Consider the following 24020-nt stretch of genomic DNA (forward strand, 5'->3'; position numbering starts at 1 on the left):
TGCTAAAAAGTATTCTGTAAATGGTAATATATCAAAGATATGTGATAAGAAATGTTGCAAAGTCATGCATAAAAAAAACAGTGCTAAAAATAAGACTGCATTAGGGAGTGGTGTGCAAAAAAAAGGAATTAGGAGGAGTTAATAATAGGTCAAATATGTTTTAAAAAAATTAACTGAACCGTCCATCAACAGCACTGTGAGTCAGATTCAGAAGGACTCGGCGTAAGTGAACGTGACTCGTGCGTGGAACCATCACTCCGCTCAGAGAAAAGTTTGTTGGTGATAATTTGCGTCGGAAGCTCGAACAACAACTTGAGAGTCTTCAGGTCGACTCGTAATTGGATTTTGGGACTGATGTGTGAGTCGGGACAGTTTCGCATCTGTCTGTGTGCGTGCGGGGGGTCCGTGTGTGTGTGTGTGTGGGGGGTCCGGGTGTGTGCGTGGACAGGCGGGATGAGAATGGATGGGATTGTAATTACTGAATGGAGATATCCACACAGTGTGAAATTAGAAAACGCAAGCTGAAATAAAGAGGAAAAACTCCCAGAGGCTGCCGTGGGTAAAGAGAAAGCGGTTGTCATGGTGATGGCTGAATTCAAACACATTCGGAGAAGAAGCTCCAAGAGAGATGTGTGGGGGGGTACAAGTGGGGGGTTGTCGTGACCGTGATGCCGACTTCAAATTTACACGATTCAGAGTGTTTGAGATGAGAGGAGTGGGACGCTCAAATTGACATTCAGTCAAGTAAACACAAAAGTTTTCTCGCTTGAATTGTTTTCAAGGGAGAAAACTTATAGTAAATAAATAATAATTCTTAACCTTATTTTGTGGGTTAAACGCCAAAGGTTAATTTCCGATGTCGACCTTCAGTCAGTGGGAACCTGAGGGAGCAGCACAACTGGACCCAGTAGAACCAGAAACTGAGGTTTGGTCCACTCAGGATTTTAATGTTGCATAACATAAATCATGATTTTTTTCATCCAAGAATCGATATATATACATATTTTACATATATTATTTTTATCATAGTTATTTTATGGCTTGATATCAAAGAAGATTGTTATATTGTTTTATTTACCCTAAACATATCCATATCCAGAGAGTGTTCACTCATGAACAGTCATGACGTCTTTCACAGCGAAAGGAACAATTAAATCCTGCGAGATCCTGTCCTGACTGAGGTTGAGAGGATACAGTCGACTCCAGCGGCTTTTAAAGCTGATGTTTGGACATATTTTGGTTTCAAAACAAATAAAAGCAGTTACGACTTCGTCAAGAGTCATGTGGTCTGTAGATTCTGCACCAGAGTCAAGTACTGGACAATACTACAAATATATCCTTGTTACTACAGTATCACAATATATCGTATTGTTGCTCCTGTATCGTGATACGTATCGTATTGCAATATTCTTGCCAATACACACTCCTATTTACATCTAGTTTGATCTTTGAAAATGTTTGCTTGGAGTACGTGTGCTACTGGGCGATCCTCTAGCAGTGTTCTCCCTGAAGGATGGCGGAGTTGCGCGGCGCCATCCTCTCCTTATCCCAGCGCCCTCCTGTTAATTTTCAGAAATATGGTTTTTACACCCCTTTTTCCGGGGGTCAAATTTATCGATTTTCCCCGGTTTCATAAGGCGACACAGGAGAGCATCAAGAGCACAGCGGTCAACCTCTTCAAAATAAAACAGCGGAAGTAAATATCAACACAAAGGCGAGTTCCTAGAAGTCCGTTACAGTGGCATATATGCGCCATTCAGAATTACAAACACGGACATTCGGATTCACACGGGATTAGTATCATCACCCGACGTCTGTGTTTGGTGAATTACAGAAGGGAGGGGGGCGGAATTATTAGATTACAAATCACAGACATGGCGAAATCGCACAGGATTAAAACTCAGACATTCTCTGAAATTATTACAAATACTTATTTTTATTACTCATCCCGTTCGATTCGGACATTAGACTGTACTTTTAACGCAGTAAATGGCCTCCATTTGTCTTTCAAACGGGCAAAAAAGCAAGAGTTTTAACTCCAGGAGGGGTTAAACACCCCCCCCCCCCCCAGCACCATCCTGTTCCATTTTTCTGGGGAGAACACTGTTCTAGGGGTCACTCTGATAGGTCACCACAGTTCTCAGAGCTGTATCTCTGCAGGTTATTTTGGTAAAACTTGGTTCAACAAGTGAGAAGTTGCTCCTGGACTCTAAATGAGGATCCCCTCTTGGATCTTCTATCCCAGGACAAAGGTCCCCGAAGGTCCCGGGTCACAGACGGGCCAGAATCGGCGGCGGCGGCTCGCGAGCTCGTTGCATAACCAGACGAAGACGAGTCGACCGGAGGCCTGATAATGGCCGTCTGCTATCAGAGCCGCGGTAATGAGATTGTTCATCACCTTGGCAGAGAGGGGGCGGCGGAGAGACGGAGGACGAGGAATGTCCATCCATCAGAGCCAGAGAGCTCCGAGCCGGGCCGAGAGTCCGGCCCACTCACGCCAGCAGACCTCTCCATCATCGTTAGCACCGGCTACAGGAGTAAGTAGGTCTCCTCCAGGTTTCATCCGAAATAGACGCAGATCGGCTGTAACATTATGACCACCAGCCCAAAAACGAGTGAAGTTTTGATCCAACGTTTTTTTTCGTTTCCTGCTTGTAAAGACGAGTTCTTCCTTTTCATTAATGACGCAATAACATTAAGACAATGTCCAGCAGGGGTCACTCACTAGAATACCATCAGTGGACATCACTTTAACATTGGGAGGGGGGTCACATCAGCATCTTCACCCCTGTATCGATTCAAAAATGTAATTTACAATATGATTTTTATATTGAAAAATGTAATATAAGTCACACCACAGTCAAATAAATTGAGAAGAGGCTAAAAAAAGTGACAAGTTCTATTTTGTTTTCTTAAAAATGTTAAAGTTTCAAATTGAAAAAGTGTATATGTTAAAAAAAAAAGTAACTCATACTTTAAAGATATTTCAAAGCGTTTTGTAAAACTTTTAATGAGATAATAAGACAATTCTCTGCAATGTTTATGATTCATTTTCTCCTGTTGTAAATAAAAAAAATAGCTAAACTAGCATAGCACTCGCCTGATGAAGTCTCCGCCTCACTATATTTAGCATCATTTGCTAGCTTTTATCACCTCTAAATATGAAAGAAAAAGACAGGAATTAACTTTAAATATATATAACAGATGGTTGAAAAGTCTATAATAACCTTAACATGTATTCAAAACTAAATTTTACTGGAAAGTTTTCCATCAATGTGGACGTTAGCGTGTAGCTGCTAGCGCCCGCGTCAGAGACTAGCTAGCAGGTGCTACTGTGAAGATATGAGAGAATTATTGACGTTAGCTCACATGTCTGGAGAGAAGACATCCTGGAAACTCACTTTTCCTTATTTATCAACAAAAACTTTCAAGAAAGTTCAAATTTAGCAGCAGCTGTTTCTTCTCCTGACGCACCTGCAGCACGCGCTCAATCTAGAGAGGGGGAGGGGGGGAGGGGCAGCGGCGCGAGCGACGGGTCGCGCTTTCAAAATAAAAGCGACCTAAATATTGGAACTAAAGTTATATTTATGGCGTAAAAATGCGTGGCTGTACTAAATGTTGAGTTTAATGTGTCTCTACTAAAGATCCGCAATCAGCTTTGATCCAATTGAATGTAAATATACTTAATATTCCCACGACCTGAATCTAGATTTGAAAGTCAGGATGACACCAAGTGTTCCTGTGATACTGAAATGACTGGAGCTGTGTCTCAAATCGCATACTTCTCTTAGTATACTAGAAGTTAGTATGCATCAGGATAGTGTACGTACTAACAAGTACGCAAATGCTGGACAGATAAGCTGTGTCTCAAATCACATACTTGCGTACTCAAAGTTAGTATTTTTAGTGCGTAAGTGGGTCTCAATTCTTAGTATGCGAAATTTAGTGTGCCATCCACACTACACTGGCGTACTCAAACGCCCACAAAACTGAGTATGGTTCGATGGAAACTTTCTACCCGCCATCTTAGTGATGTTGACGTTGTAAACAGAAGTTATTTCATATATATATATATATATATGGTTGCAACCATCGTTAGATAGTAGTAGAAGAAGAAGCTGTCGCGTCATTTCCTGTAAGTGCGTAGCGGCAGTGTTTGATTTGAGACATACTATCTGTTGAGAATTTGCGTACTAGTAAGTACGTACACTATCCTGATGCATACTAACTTCTAGTATACTAAGATAAGTATGCTATTTGAGACACGGCAATCGTATGTATGAGAAAAAATATGAGAAACTAAATATTCACGAGATATTTGCGCCGGTATCAGCACCGAAGACGTGTCATCCTTCTACTGCTGGCTGAAAATGTACCTTTAAGTATATGAATATATATATATATATATATATATATATATATATATAGACGTAACTTCCGTTTACAACCTCACTAAGATGGCGGCCGTTTAGGGTAGATAGTGTCCTACGTGTGCATGGCACACTAAATTTCGCATACTAAGAATTGAGACTCACTTACGCACTAAAAATACTAACTTTGAGTACGCAAGTATGCGATTTGAGATACAGCTTATTTCTTCTGCCTCCTTAAAAAAAAATCAAAACAACTTTCTGTCTGAAGTTTCTCTTTAATGTTTTTTTTTTCTCCAATAAAAAATACATTCATACAGATACTTTACAAAACAATTTGTTTTAAAAAAAAAATCAACAAAATAGAGTCACATTTGTGTATTTCTGTTACAGACATCCGATCTGCATGTAGGAAGGAAAGGAAACGAACATGGAGTCACGCAGAAGCAGAACGAGTGGAGAGACAGAAGATGTGTCAAGAGTTGTGAGTCTGTTCAACAGGTGTGATGCTTTTCCTCTGACCGCCACAATGACGTGAAGAACGACAGAGTTTGAAGTTGTGTCTGAAGTTGTCGTGCAAAGTGTGAAGTTCGTGAAACTGCACTAAGAACAGAGTGAAATCTGAGTTTTTCCGATACGAGCCATCGGAAACTTTCTTGTTGTCCCTGGCTCGGAACTAACTGTAGAATATCTTCCACCTTTAGGTGAGCCAAGGACGGATGACCAGATGTTCTCGTGGTTGCCACATATGATAGTGTCTGCTCCCAGTCATGGAGCAGCACCGACGATGTTTCTGCTACATTTGTTCCTCAGGAGCTCCTGATTTGTCTTAAAATCTATGATCCAGTTTAGCATCTCATGGTGAAGTTTCTTCAGTATGGAAGTATATCAGTGTCATGACGATATTGAAAACATAAATAAATTATATCATTTAAAATTCAATATAAAATCGTTAGTCATAAAAGTACACCTAGACTATATCAAAAGAGTACAGAGTCACATGATCTTCTGGCCAAGACACGATTGGCTGAAATTTCAATTAAGTAGCTCAGTACTCTTTTGGTATTGTCTAATGACACTATTATACACACATTTTTATATTGAATTGAAAAGGTTAGAAGTTAAACAAAATATTGAATTTAGAAAATGTATATTTTAATTATTTAAATTAGAATATCAGACTATGTGTAGCAAAATTCTATATTTATTCATTCATTTTCTTTACCACTTAATCCCTTATGTGGAGCCTATCCCAGAATCTACAGGCGAGGGTCGGGGACACCCTGGACAGGACGCCAGTCTGTCACAGAAAAGCCTATATATATATAGATATTTGGAAATATTCACATTTTAAATTTTTTTTTAAATTACATTTTTTTTTAAATGCTTAGAAACCAAACAAAATGGGAAAAAAGTTCAAAGTTTAAACATTCAACCACTCAATAATCCGATGTCACTGATATACTTCCAGACTCCGGGGGGGGGGGGACACCAACAGGCACGGAGCTGGTGAAAGGTTGAACCCGGCTGGAGTCGGACCCAGCACCTGTTCTAGAAGGGAAACCTCTCAGTTACGTTTGGCTTCGACTAACAACACGAGTCTGGGTCATACCATTTCACCGGATCACTGACCTCCCCCGCCCCCCCTGACCTTCATGACCTCGGTGTGGTCATCAGTTTTATACTTGTACGCCGTTTTCAGGGGTTCCTTTTCAGAGGATCCCAACAATGATGGGCTGTAAACACATTATCTTGCCGTGTTATTCCTGAAGAACACAAGGTTGTACCACATCAAGCCTCAGAACAGCCAAGAAAAGCTGGTCAAGTCCTGGATATCTGGCCAACGCTGGACCCTCGCTGACAAACCCAAACATGTTTGTCGTGGTAACACAACCCGAAGCTGGAGACGCTTGTTCAGCATCGTGACCATCAAGACTAATAGTCCTGTATCAACAGTGGCCTCGGGCTTAATTGTCTCGGCAGTTTTTCCAGGTCGATGTACCTGCATATAAAGTATCGTGTTTCAACAGGTAAACAGAGATACATGGAGGTTTTTTTTGGGGGGGACAAACCAGGTCGCGATGACGTCAACGCAATCAGACGGTTTTTTTCGAGAGACCTCGACACCTGCGGCAGAGCTGGTTCGACCAGTTTTTGTTTTTTTTTAATCTTCAAAGCTGGATTCGTCGGGCTAAGATCCCGACTCAGACGTGGGCGTATCCAGGAGGAGTCAATGTTGTCTTCGCGCCCGTGTTAGCTGGGACACCCTCCAGCGCCCGCCGCACATCATGAGATCACTCTGAGCAAAAAAACAACGTGTCGCGTTCCCACGGCAGGTCGGGCGAGGACAGGTGGTTTTTCTCGGTGTGACCTGGTACAACAGACATGTGACAGTGAACAAATCAGTGACTTGAACCGTAACACTAAGTGGAAAACATTAGACCACATGACTCGTACTGTCAATGAACACCAGCTCAAGGGTAGCCAAGAGCGTACTGTTGCGCTATGCTAAGCTAATAACCACATGTTAACGTCAACTTTTTTCTGGCATCTAAGTTAATCTTCTGAATTTTTAATTATTTATTACAATTTCTGGAATTTTCCCGACAAATTCAACCACAGGTTTTTTTGAACCGAAAATAAGTTGTTGCTTCGACTTGAAGTCCGTCCACAAGGTGGCGTTTTGTCACCTCGTGGATCAACTTCTCAGCCGATATAGTCGCGACTTCTCCAGGTCTCCGGAGTGAAACACCAAATGAAAAACACACGGATGTGAAAGTGAACTGTGAAGCTGCACGTTATTTTTATTGTTGTCATTACTCAGCAATTTAGAGAAACATTAAAAAGAAGAAGGTGCCACAGTACGGATCTGAATAAAGCTTTTTGATATCTGCACCCCCGCCTTGTGTGTGTGTGTGTGTGTGTGTGTGAGATAACGGGACAAGGCCACTTACATAAGGCATCAGTAAGGTCAACAGTGCATTTACAGACAACCAAAGAGGTGAAAAAGAGGAACGCATCATCGAAGACGGTTGCTAAGCGACAGTGGTATCCCCCCCGACATTAGAACAAAAAAAGAAATCACGGCCTCATGTGACGACAACACACTGATGATGAGAACATGAAAAGTAGCTGCTCTTAAAACCGAGTCCTGGTTCAGATCAGCTCCGCGACAAAGACCCCCTTTTTTTACGAGTGCAGTCGTGAGTTTTTCTTCCATCGTTCCTGGTTTATGTTGATGTTTTTATAATACTTTTATTAAATCACTGAATTCAACAATTTGTAATAATGAAAGGTAGATTTGTTTGGGTTTAATTAAAAGAGATTGAGTTTAGAAAATGAATGAATTATTTTACACATAGGGTTTGATTTTCTAATACCATTAATAAAAAAGAGAATGTTCTAAATTCAATATTTTTTAATTCTTGGGCTTTTAAATTAAATATAAAAATACTTTTTAACCATTTAACAACTATTAAAAAACAACTAATTCATCCTTTCAATATAAAACGTATTGATTTCAATAATTTAAAATCACAAGCATGCATTAAACAAACAAATATTCTGATGGCACTGATGTACTGATACTACAAAAGCTCATCGGAGCAAAAAACAACATCACAGAACATGTCAACGAAACTGTCGAGAAAAGGTCAATAAGACGAGCGATAAAATAAATCTTGACCTTCTGAGAAGAAAGTCGACGTCGAAAGCACAAGAAGGTTCTCACTAGCGCCCCCTTAGGTAACAAGTTAATAAGGTTGGCAGTTACATAAAGCAAAAAAAGGAACCAAATCGTAATTTGAACGACCTTTTCTTCGATTTGATTTTTACATTTTGAAGTTTATTATAAAATCTCTCACGGCTGCACTTGTCGGAGCTTTCGTGGCGGAACCAGCTGCCTGAACCAGAACTCAGAAGCCGACGATGTGAGCGCGTCCTGGACCTCATGCACCTTCCGGTGTGAACATCATGATGCCGCTTCTTCTCCGACGAGCTTCACGTGGATGACGAACGAACGAGCGTTTTTTTTTTTTTTAAGTTTCCAGACGGTTTCACATTGCACATTTAATAGCTGCACCAAACAAAACAAAACAAAAAAAGACCTCCCAGTGTGTCGGGGATCGTCCGATACCGAGAAGTTTTTCTCTCAGCAGACAAGAGGATCAGCGCTCATTCATACAGAACCCGCCCCTCCCGCCCCCTCTGGATCGTCCCGGTCGCTCCCCGCCGATGCAAGCCGCATCCGCTCCAGGAAGTCCAGGCGTCCAGTCGCAGGCACTCATGCGCTCAGGCAAACACACTGTCAGCAGGAGGCTCCTCAACCCGAGTCCCTTAATCCTCCGAGGGGGTGAAAAAAAAAAGCATCTGACACCCCGAAAGTCGCCTCCAGGATAGTCCCCGCTCCCCCTCCCTCCCGCTCCTCCGGTTAGAAAAAAAGAGCAGATCTCGCAGCGAGACGTTGGAGGCACTAAGTACGGTGCAAATAATAGCCTGCGTTGCTTCGTGTTTCAGGGAAACACACGCCGCGCTTCCGGCTCGCCGAATTTCCCCCCCCACTCAAGGGTCAGGACGACCAACCAGAATCATCCCTTCCGGCCCTCGGGACGTCCTCAGATGTGTCGCTTCATGTGCAGCGCCAGGTGGTCGGAGCGAGAGAAACATCTGCGGGAGAGAAAACACACTTCAGCTTCTATTGTCGTCGGAAAAAAATAAATACTGGCGGAAAGAATAATTACAGACGTTGAAAATAAATGTAACTTTTCTGTACCTAAGTAGGAAAACCAGTCGCTAATGGTAAAATAAATCAAAATTTAAAAATATTTATTTATTTATTTTGTCTTTTGGCATCAGTTTCTGTGACCACTTTTATTTTTTATTCAATATAGTTTTTTCAACGAATTAAACAGCCAATGTCATATAAGTGTTTTAGGTCCGTAATTTGGAGGATTTTTTAAAAAAGTTATTAGAATAGACTGTATCCTCTCATCCTCAGTCATCGTTTAGATCTTGCAGGGTTATATTGTTCCCTGAGCTGCCATCTAGTGGCCAGAAGTTTTATTGCAACACAAAAATGAACAAACGCTGTGAATAATTGCACATTAACTGTAATTATTTGATTTTATAAACTATTCTTTCAAATATAAACCATATATACACATGATTTGAAATCCCCCCCAGAAAATAATAATAAAATAATAATAATCGATACAATTTCATGAAACTAAAAATTAAGGCGTAATTAAGCCGTGTTTTAGGTCCAGATTTTTTTTTTTACATTTTACAACTGTATTTTTATTATTGTATTATTTTCAAACACAGACATCAAGACATTAGATTCACATAAGAATTTGAGGAACTCAAAAGTTATTTAAAAAACAACCTTAAGAACTGTATATATATTTGTAACTACATTATATATTTTAAGACATAAAAAAACACAAAAAATTAATTAAAAAAATGATATTTTAAAGGATTTATTTTTTATGAATACGTATCTCAGATATCATGCTAGTCCTGCTAACAGTTAGCCTCTCATATCCACAACAATGCCATGAGTCACATGACCACCAGCATGTCCCGAATTATCTGTCTACGCTTCACATTTCTGTGTTTTCAACGAAACACTGACCGACAAATACTGTTGACATCAGAAACAAGTGTAGATTTTTAAAACAAAACACATTTTATTTAAACTTTTGACATTTTATATTCTGATTTCCTGATGTTGTCAAATAACCAAATATTTTTGCAACATTTACTAGAAATGAAAGTTTGTTCTGGATTGATGATGTTGTTTATCTTGAGTCTAAATACAGCATGAGTTAAAACTAACTTATCGTTTGTCCTTGTCAAGATGTCCACCATGAAGCTACCTCCCTGTTAGCCTCTTTGCTAGCACAACTAGTAACATATTAGTAAACAAAATATTGTAACAAATCAAGATTCATGATTTAATGTAAAAGTATGAAGATATCTTTTCCTTTGAAATATCTTTTGTTACTAGAAATCGCTGGCAAGATTCTGATGATACTATACGTATCAGGGGCAACATTACGATATATTAGTATATTTTAGTAGGATAGATCAAATACTAAAACTCATAACTGCTTTATTTGAAAATATTGACAAACATCAGCTTTTAAAAGTTCTTAGAATCGACTGTATCCTCTCATCCTTAGTCATCGTTTAGATCTTGCAGGGTTTTACTGTTCGCTGAGCTACCACATAGTGGCCGGAAGTTTTATTGCAACACAAAAATGAACAAACGCTGTGAATAATTGCACATTAACTGTAATTATTTGATTTTATAAACTATTTATTCAAATATAAAACCATAAATATAAATATATACTGTATATACGCATGATTTGAAATTCCCCCAAGAAAATAATAATAAAATTATAATAATCGATACGATATCATGAAAAAAATTAGTGAGGCGTATCAATATTTTCTCACACCACAAGTTAACAGAATAAACTAAAGTGAGTACAAGTACACGGAATTTTGCTAAGTAACAAGAAGTTTTATATTTATGACTTGTATATTTTTAAGTACAAAGGTGATTTTTTTTCTCAGAAAGATATTTTGTAACGAGAAACAGTTCTTATCGTATGTGAATATTTTGGCCTTTGGGTTTCGTCGCCCTCTATTTGTGATCTGTGGTATAGGTCCTGAACACTTTGGTCTCACCTGTCGCAGTGGCTGCATTTGAAAGGTTTGGCTCCGGTGTGTTTCCTGAAGTGTCTGGTGAGCTCGTCGCTGCGGGCGAAACGCCACTCGCAACCTTCCCAGGAACACCTGTATGGCTTCTCACCTGGACGAGAGAAAACACAAAAAAAAAATCTTTACACCTGAGTCAGGACTACTTCATTGCCCCTGGCGGACGCGCCAGGTACTGCACCGCCAGAGTCCACCACAATGTTTGTATCAAAACACAATCTTCTGAGTCATGACTTTGTCCTTTGTTAAAGTTCCTGTGACATCACAGACGCGTCTCAGCATGTGTGTGCATGTGGGTGCATGTGTGTGCATGTGTGTGCTTGTGTGTGCGTGTGTGTGCGTCCTCCTCGAGTGTGTTTTTTTCCCCTAGTTGATCTGCGTGTTTGTGAAAACAATCCGACTCCTGGAATCAGATCTTGTGGAGTCGAAGCAAAAACAAGCCGAACCAGGCCCTTATGTAATACGTGTGTGGGGGGGGCGGGGGGGTCCCTGACTACCCTGGAGCCCATTAACCGCGGCTCCACCGCCGAAGGATGCCAGGAATGCGGCGTCCTTCGCTAATGGTCGGCGCGGGTCGGAGGTCACGAGGGAAACGACTCACTTCTGAACTGAAACAAAAACAACAAATGTCACTTTCCCATATTTTTTTTTATGGATGTTTGGGTCGTTCTCATGGTGAAACCTGAGCCTGTTTCCAGGATCCACATCCTCTACCCCCCCCCCCACCCTCCTCCTCATGTGATGTCACATTCCTCAGTGAGAATTAGGTCATAGTTGAATCGACTGTTTCACGTTGTGTTCAAAGAGGAAGTCTGTCTTCACAACAAACGACATGTTTGTTTGTCATAACAAAAGAGGTGTTTAGTGACGCTGCTCGCTCTCACGTCGAGTTAAGTTGAGGTTTTTAGACAAAACTTTTTTATCTTTTCGGGTATAATTCTCTCCGATAAACATCTGATGTTGTTTTCTGACAAGAGAGTCATCTGACCTCACTAACCTTATCTGCTCAGACAATAGGTCCTCAGTGAGCCAAACATCTCAAATATTTCAAAACTCAAACAACAACCTGCCCGTCTCGTCGGTCACTACGACCGTCTGACACACAATCCACACTTGTTCTGGTTCTTGAGCTGTCAATCTGTCAATCAAACCTGTCAGATTTCTTCATCCGGGCCACAAAACACAAGCTCAGATTTAGACCCGCAATAGCAGGTTAAGACCAAACCACAAATGTGCCAACGAGTGTGTGGACAAGTTTCAAAACATGAGTTCAGACGAGTGTGTAAATTTCCGTGTTGAGTTTTTGAATTTGTGTGTAGATGAGTGTACGAACATGTGCATAGATAATTGTGCAAACGTGTGTAAACTTGTATGCTAAAGACCGTGTGAACATGTGTGGGAATGTGTGTGTGGATGAATGTGTGAACAGGTGGTTGAATAAGTGTGTGAACAAGTCGAAGGACATATGTTTAAACTTGTGTGCTGACAAGTGTGTGAACATATGCGTGGATAATTGTGTGAACAAGTTTGTAAACTTCTCTATGGATAAGTGTACAAACATGTGTGTAGATCAGTGTGTGAACAAGTGTGCAAACTTGTGGGTGTAAACAGGTCTATGGACAAGTGTGTAAATGTGTGTGCCGATAAGGGTGTGAACTAGTGTGTGTGAATAAATGTATGAACATGTGTGTGTAGATCAGTGAGTGAACAAGTGTGCAAACCTGTGTGTGCAAACAAGTCTATGGACGAGTGTGTACATTTGAGTGCCGATAAGGGTGTGAACTTCTCTATGGATAAGTGTACAAACATGTGTGTAGATCAGTGTGTGAACAAGTGTGCAAACCTGTGTGTGCGAACAAGTCTATGGACAAGTGTGTAAATTTGTGTGCATACAAGGATGTGAAAAAATGTACGAACATGTGTTTGTAGATCAGTGTGTGAACAAGTGTGTGAATTAGTGTTCAAACATGTGTGTGTGAACATGTCTATAGACAAGGTTTTTAATTTGTGTGCCAACAAGTGTGTGAACAAGTGTGTGGATAAATGTACCAACATGTGTGTGTTGATCAGTGTGTGAACAAGTGTGTGAATTAGTGTTCAAACATGTGTGTGTGAACATGTCTATAGACAAGGTTTTTAATGTGTGTGCCAACAAGTGTGTGAACAAGTGTGTGGATAAATGTACCAACATGTGTGTGTTGATCAGTGTGTGAACAAGTGTGTGAATAAGTGTACGAACATGTGACTGTAGATGACCGTGTGAAAAAGTATGTTGATAAGTGTGTGAACAAGCGTATAAACTTGTGTGTGTGGATAAGAGTAAGAACAAGTTTGTCCCTATGTATGTAGATGAGTGTGTACAAGTGTGCGGCTCACCTGTGTGCGTGCGCTGGTGGGCCTTCAGGTGCGAGCTCTTGGTGTAAACCTTCCTGCAGCCGTTGAACTGACACCTGTGCACTCGCTTCCTCCCGTCCGGCGACGCCTCCCCGCAGGTGAGTCCCGAGCGCTCCGAGCCACCAGTCCGTACTTTCCCGGGCGATTGCAACGCCTTGGTGATCCCGCCCCACGCCTGAGCGGCGGGGCTCTCCTTCAGCTCCGGCGAGGACGGCGGCGTTCCCATGATGCCGCAGCCCAGCTCCTCCCCGCCGTCGCCCAGAATGTCAGTCAAGGAGCTGGAGGGGAAGTCCAGCGTCGGCGAGAGCTCCTCCGAGCTGTCGGAGGCCTCGCTGCTGGCGTCGGAGCTGAAGCCGCCGGCGTCCAGGAGCCGGACGTCCTGACCGTCGTCCTCCTCCTTGATGCGCCGCAGCTTGGGGTCCGTCTGGTCGGACTTGTCCCCGCAGGCCAGCATCAGCTTGCTCCACAGGTCCTCCTGGCTCTCGAACTTCAGGTCCGTGGCCGACGCGTACGGCTCGCTCTGCAGGTACCGCTCCAGCTCCAGACATGTCTGGTGGACAGGAAGTGACGTCAGAAACCGAAAAAAAAACGACATCTTCGCCGAACATCGCATTGTTACGAAACACCATCTTCTCCATGTTCTACGACATCCGTACAAACCTGGGTCCTCCTCGTGACTCCTGCAGGAGAGACAACATGTTCTATGCAGTGGAGCCCTCAAGAGGACACACCCGGGAACATTACCCGCACCTCACTTCCGACCTCCAGAAGAAATAAAGTGCTCTTTCCCTGCGAGGAGGGTCATGAAATTTACATACGGTCGAGAGTCTTGGAGGAGCTTGTAGATCCTTTAAATTGATCAATTATTCATCATAATGTGGATTTAATAATGCATCGTGAGCCAGGGCCTGAAATAACGCGGCCCACTGGGGGCGGAGTGCTGGTGGGGGGGGAGTGGGGGGGGCGGTGGGTTCACGGGGTCCATAAAAACCTGCATGAATACTGCAACATCAGCTGCAGCTTGTCGGAGAGCATGTTGCGGAGGAAGTGAGAGTGCACTTCCTGCAGAGCTGCAGAACCTCGGATGCTTTTTGACCGAAACCACAATTGTCACTTTTCCACCTGAAGTCCTCTCGACACCTGGTCAACACCTGGTCAACACCTGGTCACCTGGTCTCCACTCACAAACTGTTACTTTTTTTTAACGATTTAAGGAAAATGAAGAAAACCAAAATCTGTGCGAAGAAAAAAAAACAAAAAAACATTAATTTGGAGAAAAAAAAATGTAATTATACAAATAAAAAACCCAGATAAAACATGAATATTATCAAAGATCCTGCCAATTAAAAATAATTATTTAAAACATAAAAAACATAATAGTGGTTAAAAATCAAGAAAACAATCAAACAACCAAGAAACCATGAAAAACTCAAAAATAAAACACATTAATATATATTGAAGATTTAAATAAATGTTTTTTCTTTAAAACAATTGTTATTTTTCTTTCTTGTCTTTGGTTTACAGTCAAAGATTTTCAAGTCTGACTGTAGAAACCCAGCGAGCTCAAAAAACTGAATTAAAAAAATGATTCCTTTTTTTTTATATATAATTTTGCAGGGTAAAATAATTATAATAATAAATAAATAAATAATAAAATAAAACAATTTAAAATTCAAAGATCCTTTTAATTAAAAAACAAATGTATGAATTAAATCAATTTGTATTTCTATTTATTTTTGGAGATATTTAAAATTTAAGTAGAAAATAAACCAAAAATTCATTAAATAAAGAAATAAAAAAAATAAAAAATAAAACCTATCCAAAGATCCTGCCTATTTAAATATATGCTCATTCTTAAAAACATTTTGTTCCCTGTTTGTTTTTTATAATCACATTATAATCAAAGATTAAATAAAGTTCTACTTTGATATATCACATTAATTGTCACAAAAAACATTGACTGTCATAGAAAAAGATGGAAGAAAAAACAACTCTGCTCTCGGATTAATGAAAAATTGATTTAAAAAAGAAACAGGAAAATACAGACGAGACACAAACGCCTCATTAGCTCCCCACACATCTGAATCATTAATCAGAGCTCTGGGATGATGCGTTCAGGTGCTTTTATAACTGTAGGAATTTCTTCATTTCTTGATTTCGAGTCACAGTTCTGTTAATTAGTCGTCAGGGTTTCATTTGTTTCCACATCCAACATGGTCATTCGTGACTCTTGCTGACTCATCCCCAGTGTTTACAGGCAACCATGAGACAAGTGGTCATAATGTTAAGGTCGATCAGTGTCAGTCAAGGACCCGGCTTAAGATGTTAAAAGGTTGTCTTTTTTCCTGTTGTTACCTTGTTACTTGAACGCAACTGATCGATTGTTGTTGTTTATTGGGGCTAACGGTTAGCATTTAGCATAAACTCTGAGCTAAGCTAAACTGTGCTAGTAATACAGTACAGCTAACAGCTAGCATCTTCTTGGCTTTTAAACTTGTGTTTTAATGGCCGATATTTATAATATGTGTGTTACTAAACTAATGTTGTGCGTTTAAAAGTATAAAAGCCTCATTTTAAAACTTTAAAAGTGTTGTGTCGTACTGCTGTTTAGCTAACAAAAAGACCATTATCTGTGCCTCTAAATGCTAATGCTTGTTAATTACAACTTTATTAACAACATATGGACGACACTGAAAACATGAACCATAAAAGACTCATTTAAGTGAGTTTAAACGACTGTAATAACGAGTCAGCTTGAGATCCGGTTAGTTCCGAGACTTAATATTAAGTATATTAATATACTTAATACGTTAACAAGAACGACTCGTGTCGTGTCGCGAGTTGTTGTTTACGACACGAAGACCTCAGCTGAGCAGTGATGTCGTCAGGTGGGAGACTGAAGGGCGAACAGTGTGTGTGTGTGTGTGTGTGTGTGTGTGTGTGTGTGTGTTGACTCAGTCTGTGTCCAGAGGCAGAGTCACATGCAGCCACGAATTTACAATGTTTGTGTATCATGCAAATCATCAGGTTTGCTGCACACACACACACACAACTTCTTTTCAGCAACGTTTCAACATGACGTGTGTGTGTGTCAACAATGAGCTCATCCTGCAAAAAATATTTTATTAAAAACCACTTGAACTATAAATGGTGGATCAAAATCAGACACAAGTGACTGGTGTGTAGTTGTGGTGGTGACTGGTGTGTGTGTGTGTGTTTGCATGTGTGTGTGTCAACGATGAGCTCATCCTGCTTAAACTTTAATTAAAACCGTCAAATATATTTGACTTTAAACTATGCAAGTGACTTGAACATGTAGTTGTTACACACGTTTTTGTTGCTAATTTCAAAGTTTTTGTGGCTTAAAACATCCATTTATTGTTTGTTTTTAGTCATTTAAAAAAAAAGTTTAAAAATGACCATAATATTTATATATATATCGTACATTTTTAAATTGAAAAACAAGAATAAGAAGAACTTAGAGCGAAGAAACATCTGGAAAATTAATGAATATAACCGGAAAGTCCGGAGTCGAAATGACGCTGTTGGTGAAGTCAGTGTGTGTGTGTGTGTGTGTGCGTGTGTGTGTGTGAAAGAGAGAGAGAGCGAGACTAGAGCGACGACAGAGGAAAGACACACTCGGATGCTGCCAACGATCAAGTTGCACATGTTTGCGAGTCTGGATCCCGAAACGTTTCTACGTCACAAACACAAAAACCCTGAACGAGTCCAGAGACAAAAAAGAACATGTTTCCAATGTTAACTCACGCGATCGGAATGTCCGGTAGTGTCAGTGAAGCCCGTGCGTGCGCGCGTGCGTGCGTGTGTGAGCGAGAGAGAGAGAGAGAGAGAGACACGGATTCACGCACGCCTCTCCTTGCACCGCTATATTTGCGTACTTCTCGTTTTTTTTTCCGCGCAACAATCTCAGCATTAAAAAAAAAAACTTGCGTCACTTATCTCAAAAACGGAGGATTTTTTTTTGTTTGTTGCGGGAATCGCACCGACAACTTTGCAAAACACACATTGCTGCCCATCATCGTACCTGCTGCCAGTACTCCTCCAGGGACGGCAGCGCCGAGAAGTATCCGGTGTCGTGCACGATCTGGAGCTCCTGGAAGATGCTGCACATCGGGATGACGTCCATCTTCAGGACTGGCGAGAGCGTGCGACGCGTGGAGAGGATTCGTGCGCGTGTGTGGCGAGAGAGCGCTCGACACTCAACTCTCCAAAAAGTCCGTCAGCGGCTCTGCACACTCCCCCCTCTCTCTCTCTCCCTCTCTCTCTCTCTCTCTCTCTCTCTCACACACCCCTTGTCTCCCCCCCCCCCACCACGATTACACACGGCCCTCCCCCGCCGCATCACGTGATGTCGACTTTACGCTCGCCAATGGGCTGGTGGCAGCGCAGCGCCCGCCCCCCGAGAGGACCTTAGCCAATAAGAAAACGCGACAGCCTCTACAAGGGCTTCAGCGATTGGTTCTGGCTTCTCCCTCTGTGATTGGGCGGCGCGGGATCTATTTTTAGACGCCTATATAAAGCAGATGCGCGCAAACCGCCGAGCGCCACTGAGAGAGGAAGTGGAAGAAGACGCGTTCGTAGCTGTCTCCGTCGAACCTCCCGCACTTCAGATCCTCTGATTGATTTTATATATATTTACATTATTCATTAATAGTTTCTAAATATGACAATTTATTTTTTTTAGGACTTTTTTTTTTCATTTTTGTGAGTTTTTATTGACCCTCAAAAAGAGTAAATATGAAAACATAATTGGAAAAATAAAGTTACTTTACATCAGGTTTAAGTTATATATAATAAATAATAATGTGTGCACATGAAGCTTGATTATATTACCCTTTTGTAAGTAAGTAAGTAATTTTTATTTATATAGCGCTTTTCCAGACCAGGGTCACAAAGCGCCTAAACAATCAAAACAATATTCAATAAAGTATATATTTTAAAGATCAAGATAAAACTGATAACAGGAGTTCCATACTTTGCACTGCTTTGTTTTTGTTTGATGGCCCCTGACACAAATGAAAAATAAAATTTAATTCAATGATAAAATCGTGACAAACAATCTTAGTATTAATAGTTTTGATTATTTATAAATCGGCAGTAAATATGATTTAATTTTAATATGTTTAAATAATTCTTGTAATTTGTGTTGTGTAGCGGAACTTTTATATTTCTATTATTTATTTTTATTTTATTTTACTATTTATATTATATGTTATTTTTCTTTGATCTATGTTCTTCATCTTTATCTTTAGATTGTATCATCTTCTCTTTATTTCTCTTTGTTCTTGTTCTTATTTTATTTTGATTTATTTTTTATGAAAAATTGCTGTATTTTCTGTGGCTATTGGAAAGAAACAATTTCCTGAAGAAGACATCCTGAGGGATCAATAAAGTTTTACCTTACCTTACCTTACCTTACTTTATATCTTTTTTTTTTAATTCGATCTCCTCAGAGTTTATTTGTTTATTTTCATTGAGTTTGTGGCCATTTTTCAGTATGGAATGTTACAGTTTTGTAAGTGTTGGTGATTTATTTGCAGTGTCAATCTGGTATTTCGGGATTGTGGCCTCGGTTACAGGACTGGGGGCGGGGTGAGGGGGGTGAGGGGGGTGAGGGGGGGTTCTGGACTGGTGACATGTCGCCCTCAGGACCCGTCGTTCACTGTAAAAGCTGTTCAGTGAGTAAAGGAACTTGTTCTAGGACTAGTTTTTAGAATTAAATGTTCGTGTCAGTACAAGTTAATGAGTTCCTGCGACTTCATAGGAAGTCATGGATTGGACCGAGTCACTCAGACTTTCTGACCAGGTTTGACTTCTTCAAGCAGAGCTAACAAAACTATCTTTTCGAACACTTGTTAGCGACTCAAACTATCCGAGTGACTCGAGTCAGTGTATCGTGATTCACATACATAATTAAAACGATTTTGTTTTTGCTCAGATGTATTCCCGCATCATTTCTAATGATCTTTCTAGTTACGGATTTCCGACCCCCCCCCAGGGCTGGGGTGGCCTGAAGGTCTGGACTCGCGGCAGGACTCGTTGCCGTGGTAACAGTCAGGAACATCATCTTCTCCCATCACGTCGCGAGGACACGTGATCGGTTCCCAGCACTGACCACAGGAGCTCCATCATCTCATCGTTGAACCCATTACCAGAGAATGACTCTCCTGGACCGGCGAGTCCCGGACACCTGAGCGAGTCCTACAGACTCTGAAGATGATGACGCATCATTAGTCGTGGATGATCAGCTCAGTTTCAACTTTGACTTTCTCCAGAGAAACCGTCGGGTCAGCAGACCCGGGTGGGTCTTCGCTCCGGCAAGAAGTCGGTTTCTCTCGGGCCTGTGGCTGAATGCTCGGAATTCTGGGAGAGTTGCGCTCCCACTCAGCAGCTGTGGAAGTGATGATGGGAGCGAGTGACCCCAGCGGACCTCATCCGCCCCCCCACCCCGCCTCCCCCTTCCATCCTGTCATGCCATAATGCGAACAGGAACATGAACCTTTCCTTCCCACAGTAAGTCCGAGGGAGGAATTCAACCCCCCCGCCCCCCCACACACCCTCCCTCAGAGGGAATCCTCCTGCAGAATTCCACTTCCTGTCTCACTGACTCATAGGCCAGGAACTCGGGGTCATGTGACCCAACACCCACAATCTGTCTCAGCCTCACATCGACCAGATTAAGAAAATAATCCGTTGTGAGTCACAACATACTTTCACGCTTCAATGAAAAAGTATAAACATAGAAATAGAGAACGAGTATTACAGTTATAAAGACATTCAAATCAACCTTAGACCAATTATGTGTTCATGGAAATACAAATTATAATGTTATTACTCAAGTTAACAACACATTGGATTTAAAGCATGAAAACAGAAGTATATTGTTAAATATGGATCAAAGAATATAAACAAGAGTTTAAATGTAGTTTCATTAAAAAAAAAAAAAAAAAAAAAAAAACAAGTCTTCAAAGTTAACGTTTACTTAAATTTATATTAAATGCAAAAATGTGAATACAAAATGTTGTATTAATGGAAAGTCAAATGATTCATGAGCACAAAACACAACACAACACAAAATGGTTAAATGTAAATCACAATAGACAAACAAAAGTGTTTTTTAGTAAAAGAATACTCAAAAAATTATTAAATTAGAATTGAGGTTAAAAAAAAGGTTAAAAAGTGAATTAAAAAAGGAAAGAATTCTCATTTTCTACTCCAGTTAAAATGTGAAACATAAATGGAAATAAAGGTATTAATGAACGTCTTAAAAAATACCAATAGATATAATGATAGATGTATGAGTGAGTATAAATGTGTATAAATGTATAAAATTCTAGCTCCAGGACAAGAACATCTCCTCGGGTCATGTGACTCGAGCGCCAGATTGTCGTTCATCACTTTCAATCTCAGAAGAAACTGTTGCCACGGTTACTGGAGAAACTTTCATGGCATCTGTCTGGATTTCTACGACTCTTGTAGCAAGTGTAGCCTCGATGGACACCAACTCCACCGAGATCCTCCAGATGACTCAGCTTGTTAGCTTGTTAGCGAGCTAGCTCAGTGGACGCCTCGCTCAAAACGCCTCTGACTTGAAGAGACGAGCGTTTGACCCGAACGCCGTCGACGCCGCCGGACCTTCCGAGTCGCGAAGCATCGGTGGAACCAGATTTCGGAGTCTCCGGCGCTCTCTGTTGTCCGAGGTGGAGAATTCATTCTGGGACTCGTGCGGCGCGACTCACGCTGAGCTGTGATGTCGCTGCCAAAGTCTGGCGGCGTCAGTCTGTCACTTCGTCCGGATTCTGCGCCGCGTTCACACCGAAGCTGCGGCTTCTTGTCGCCTCCCTGAGGTGTGAAACGCTCGCCGCCGCCGCCGCCGCGCTCCTCGCTCTTTTCACTTCCTGTCTTCGTCCGCGGCTAACGTGTTAGCTCGAAGATGGACGACGATTTCCTTCATTAACGCCGTCAACGACCCGACATGGTGTGAGGAACAAACACCAAAAGACACACATGGAACCTAAAAACAACACCGAAAATATGTTTAAACATATAAATCTCATTTTTTAAATTTTATTTCCAACCAAAATAAAACAAGGGAAATTAAGGACAACGTTGATGATGAACCACACAAACAAATATGTACGTTATTAACAAAAATCAACAGTAAATTAAGCATAAATATCAAACTTTTGCTTCAAGTAAAACAATTAAATGCATTTAAATCCATCTAAACATAAAAGTGTATATTAATGGAAATATAAATCTTGTTAAAAAAAATTAAAAATAATTTCTTAAATTACATATGATGTTAGGGATTAAAAGCAGGAAAAAAACAACATAAAACGCTTTATAAATCTGAATCAATAAAAAAAAAAATTATTAAGAAAAGAAATACATACAAATATATGTTCAAATAATAGAAATTAGTGAAAAGAATCGAAACATCTAAAAGTCGCAACTTTATGTATGTATTAAAAATTTTAAAAAAAATGAAAGAGAAAAGTGATGATGTTCATGACATCAATTAAACCATTTATAGATTTAAAGAAAAAAAGCCAAAAAACGAATTAATATTACATTTTTGCTTTAATTCAAATAATTTAATACGTTAAAGTAAATCTGAATAAAAATTGATCATCTATTAATGGAAATAAAAACTTATTTAAAATTACAAGAACATATTTGATTTAATATATAATCCCAAGTGATTATAAGCAAAATAAATGTATATAAAATAAAAAATATATATAATTTAGTAAAAAACATGTATACAAATAAAGAATTAAATAGTAAAAATATTGAAAATAATTAAGCTGAAACATATTAAAGTGTAAAAGTAATTTTTTTTGAAAGAATAGAAAACTAGAAAGTTAACGATAGCCAGGACTTAAATTAAACTATTTATAAATGCAAAAAATATTTTCTTTAGTGACCACGATATATGAAACAATACAACATACAATACAAAAACAACCATAAATATTATATTTTTTTGTAATAAATATTAACAAAAAGTATGAATAAATGGAAAAAAACATCAAAAAATGTACAAAAAAACGTTTTATTGCATAACATATCAAGTGATTATGAGCGAAAAACACTGATGTATTAATAAATCTGAATCACAATAGATAAAAATGATAACAAATTATGATAAAATTGAGCTGACACATCTAAAAGTCTCACTTTTTTATATTTTTCTATCTCATTGGAATAAAAAAAAAAAGAATACTAACCAACTTTGGTGATGGTCAGGACACAAATGAACTATTTATAGAAACAAGTTAATTTCTGAAAAAAAAACAAAAAACTTAATGTTTTCCTGAAAAAGTTTTTAGCGCCGTTTAAAAATGTAAAAAAAAAAAGAGTAAATAAATAATCTTAGATTCCAGTAAAATATGTAGAAGACTTTTGTGTTTTGTATGTTGAATATGACACAAAAAATATAAAATACGATTTGACACGGAAACACAAATTGTAAAATTTGGAAGAACAAAACCTTCTCTGCAGCAACTTCCTGTAATCAGGTTAGTGTGTGTGTGTGTGTGTGTGTGTGTCAAAGAGAGAGAGTGTGTGAGTACCATGTGGTGGATGGAGGTGCCAGTGTGGATCAGGACGGAGTGACACCGGCGGTCGGCTAATGACACGAGCCTCAAGCTGTTCCCACACCTGCCACGGACGCGAGTCGCTCGCTCCACTTTCATTTTCAGAGGAAAAGAGGACACACACACACACACACACACACACACACACACACACACACACACACACACACACACACACACACACACACACACTCACACACACTCACACACACACACACACACACACACACACACACACACACACACACACACACACACACACACACACACTGTTGCAGCCTCTTGATCACTCGTACAAACAGAAATTATCTTTGAAACTAATGAGGCAGCAAAGTTGTTGGAGAGAGAAACACGAGTGGACGAGTTTATAAGTGATCGTCAGACGCCGAAACGAGTCAGAGACTCGTAAAGACTCTCTGGTTCTGACTCGCTTGGATCCGGACCTCCAGGACTCGAAAACATCGGGTCCTCTGGCAGCCGCTGTGACTCGGCTTCATGAGAAAATGTGCGTCTCGGGACCCGAGCCAAGTGAGTTCTGGCAGAAGTTTCTTGAGGACACGTTACATAACCTCCTTTTCTTCCCTCTCTCTCTTTTTTTTGCACTCGTTTGTTAAGAGTTCTGGCAGCGACTCGCTCGGGTCCATCTTGGATTGATGTTCTGGACTCTCAAGACCAAACACAGACGCGGGTCTGGAAAACGAGCGGGGATCGTATCCTGCTTATATAACAAATGATTCTAGTGTTTTTTTTCTTCTTCTTCTCTTCTCCAGAACCGTGGATCCAGTTGACCCGTGAGTCAGAACCAAGTGACCGACCCACTGAGTCAAAGGTCACATAGAGGGTCCACCAATCACAGGGATAGCAGTCTTACTGTAACTGAGTTAAAGTCAAAAGAGTCAGAATCATT

At 40.3% G+C, this 24020-nt stretch overlaps 1 protein-coding gene across 1 annotated transcript; it reads right to left on the reverse strand.

Moving 5' to 3' along the window:
- Positions 1 to 7152: 7152 nt before the first annotated feature.
- LOC148063951 (Krueppel-like factor 6) lies at positions 7153 to 17743 on the reverse strand. The gene is made up of 4 exons (XM_087811124.1): positions 17536 to 17743; positions 13473 to 14040; positions 11067 to 11190; positions 7153 to 9035 (listed from the first exon to the last, which is right to left on the reverse strand). The coding sequence occupies exons 1-4, from the start codon at positions 17635 to 17637 to the stop codon at positions 8984 to 8986; spliced, it is 846 nt and encodes a 281-aa protein (XP_087667250.1). The 5' UTR covers positions 17638 to 17743; the 3' UTR covers positions 7153 to 8983.
- Between the last annotated feature and the right edge of the window lie 6277 nt (positions 17744 to 24020).

Source organism: Callionymus lyra, chromosome 16 (assembly GCF_982586985.1).
Source record: "Callionymus lyra chromosome 16, fCalLyr1.hap1.1, whole genome shotgun sequence".
Lineage (NCBI taxonomy): Eukaryota > Metazoa > Chordata > Actinopteri > Syngnathiformes > Callionymidae > Callionymus > Callionymus lyra.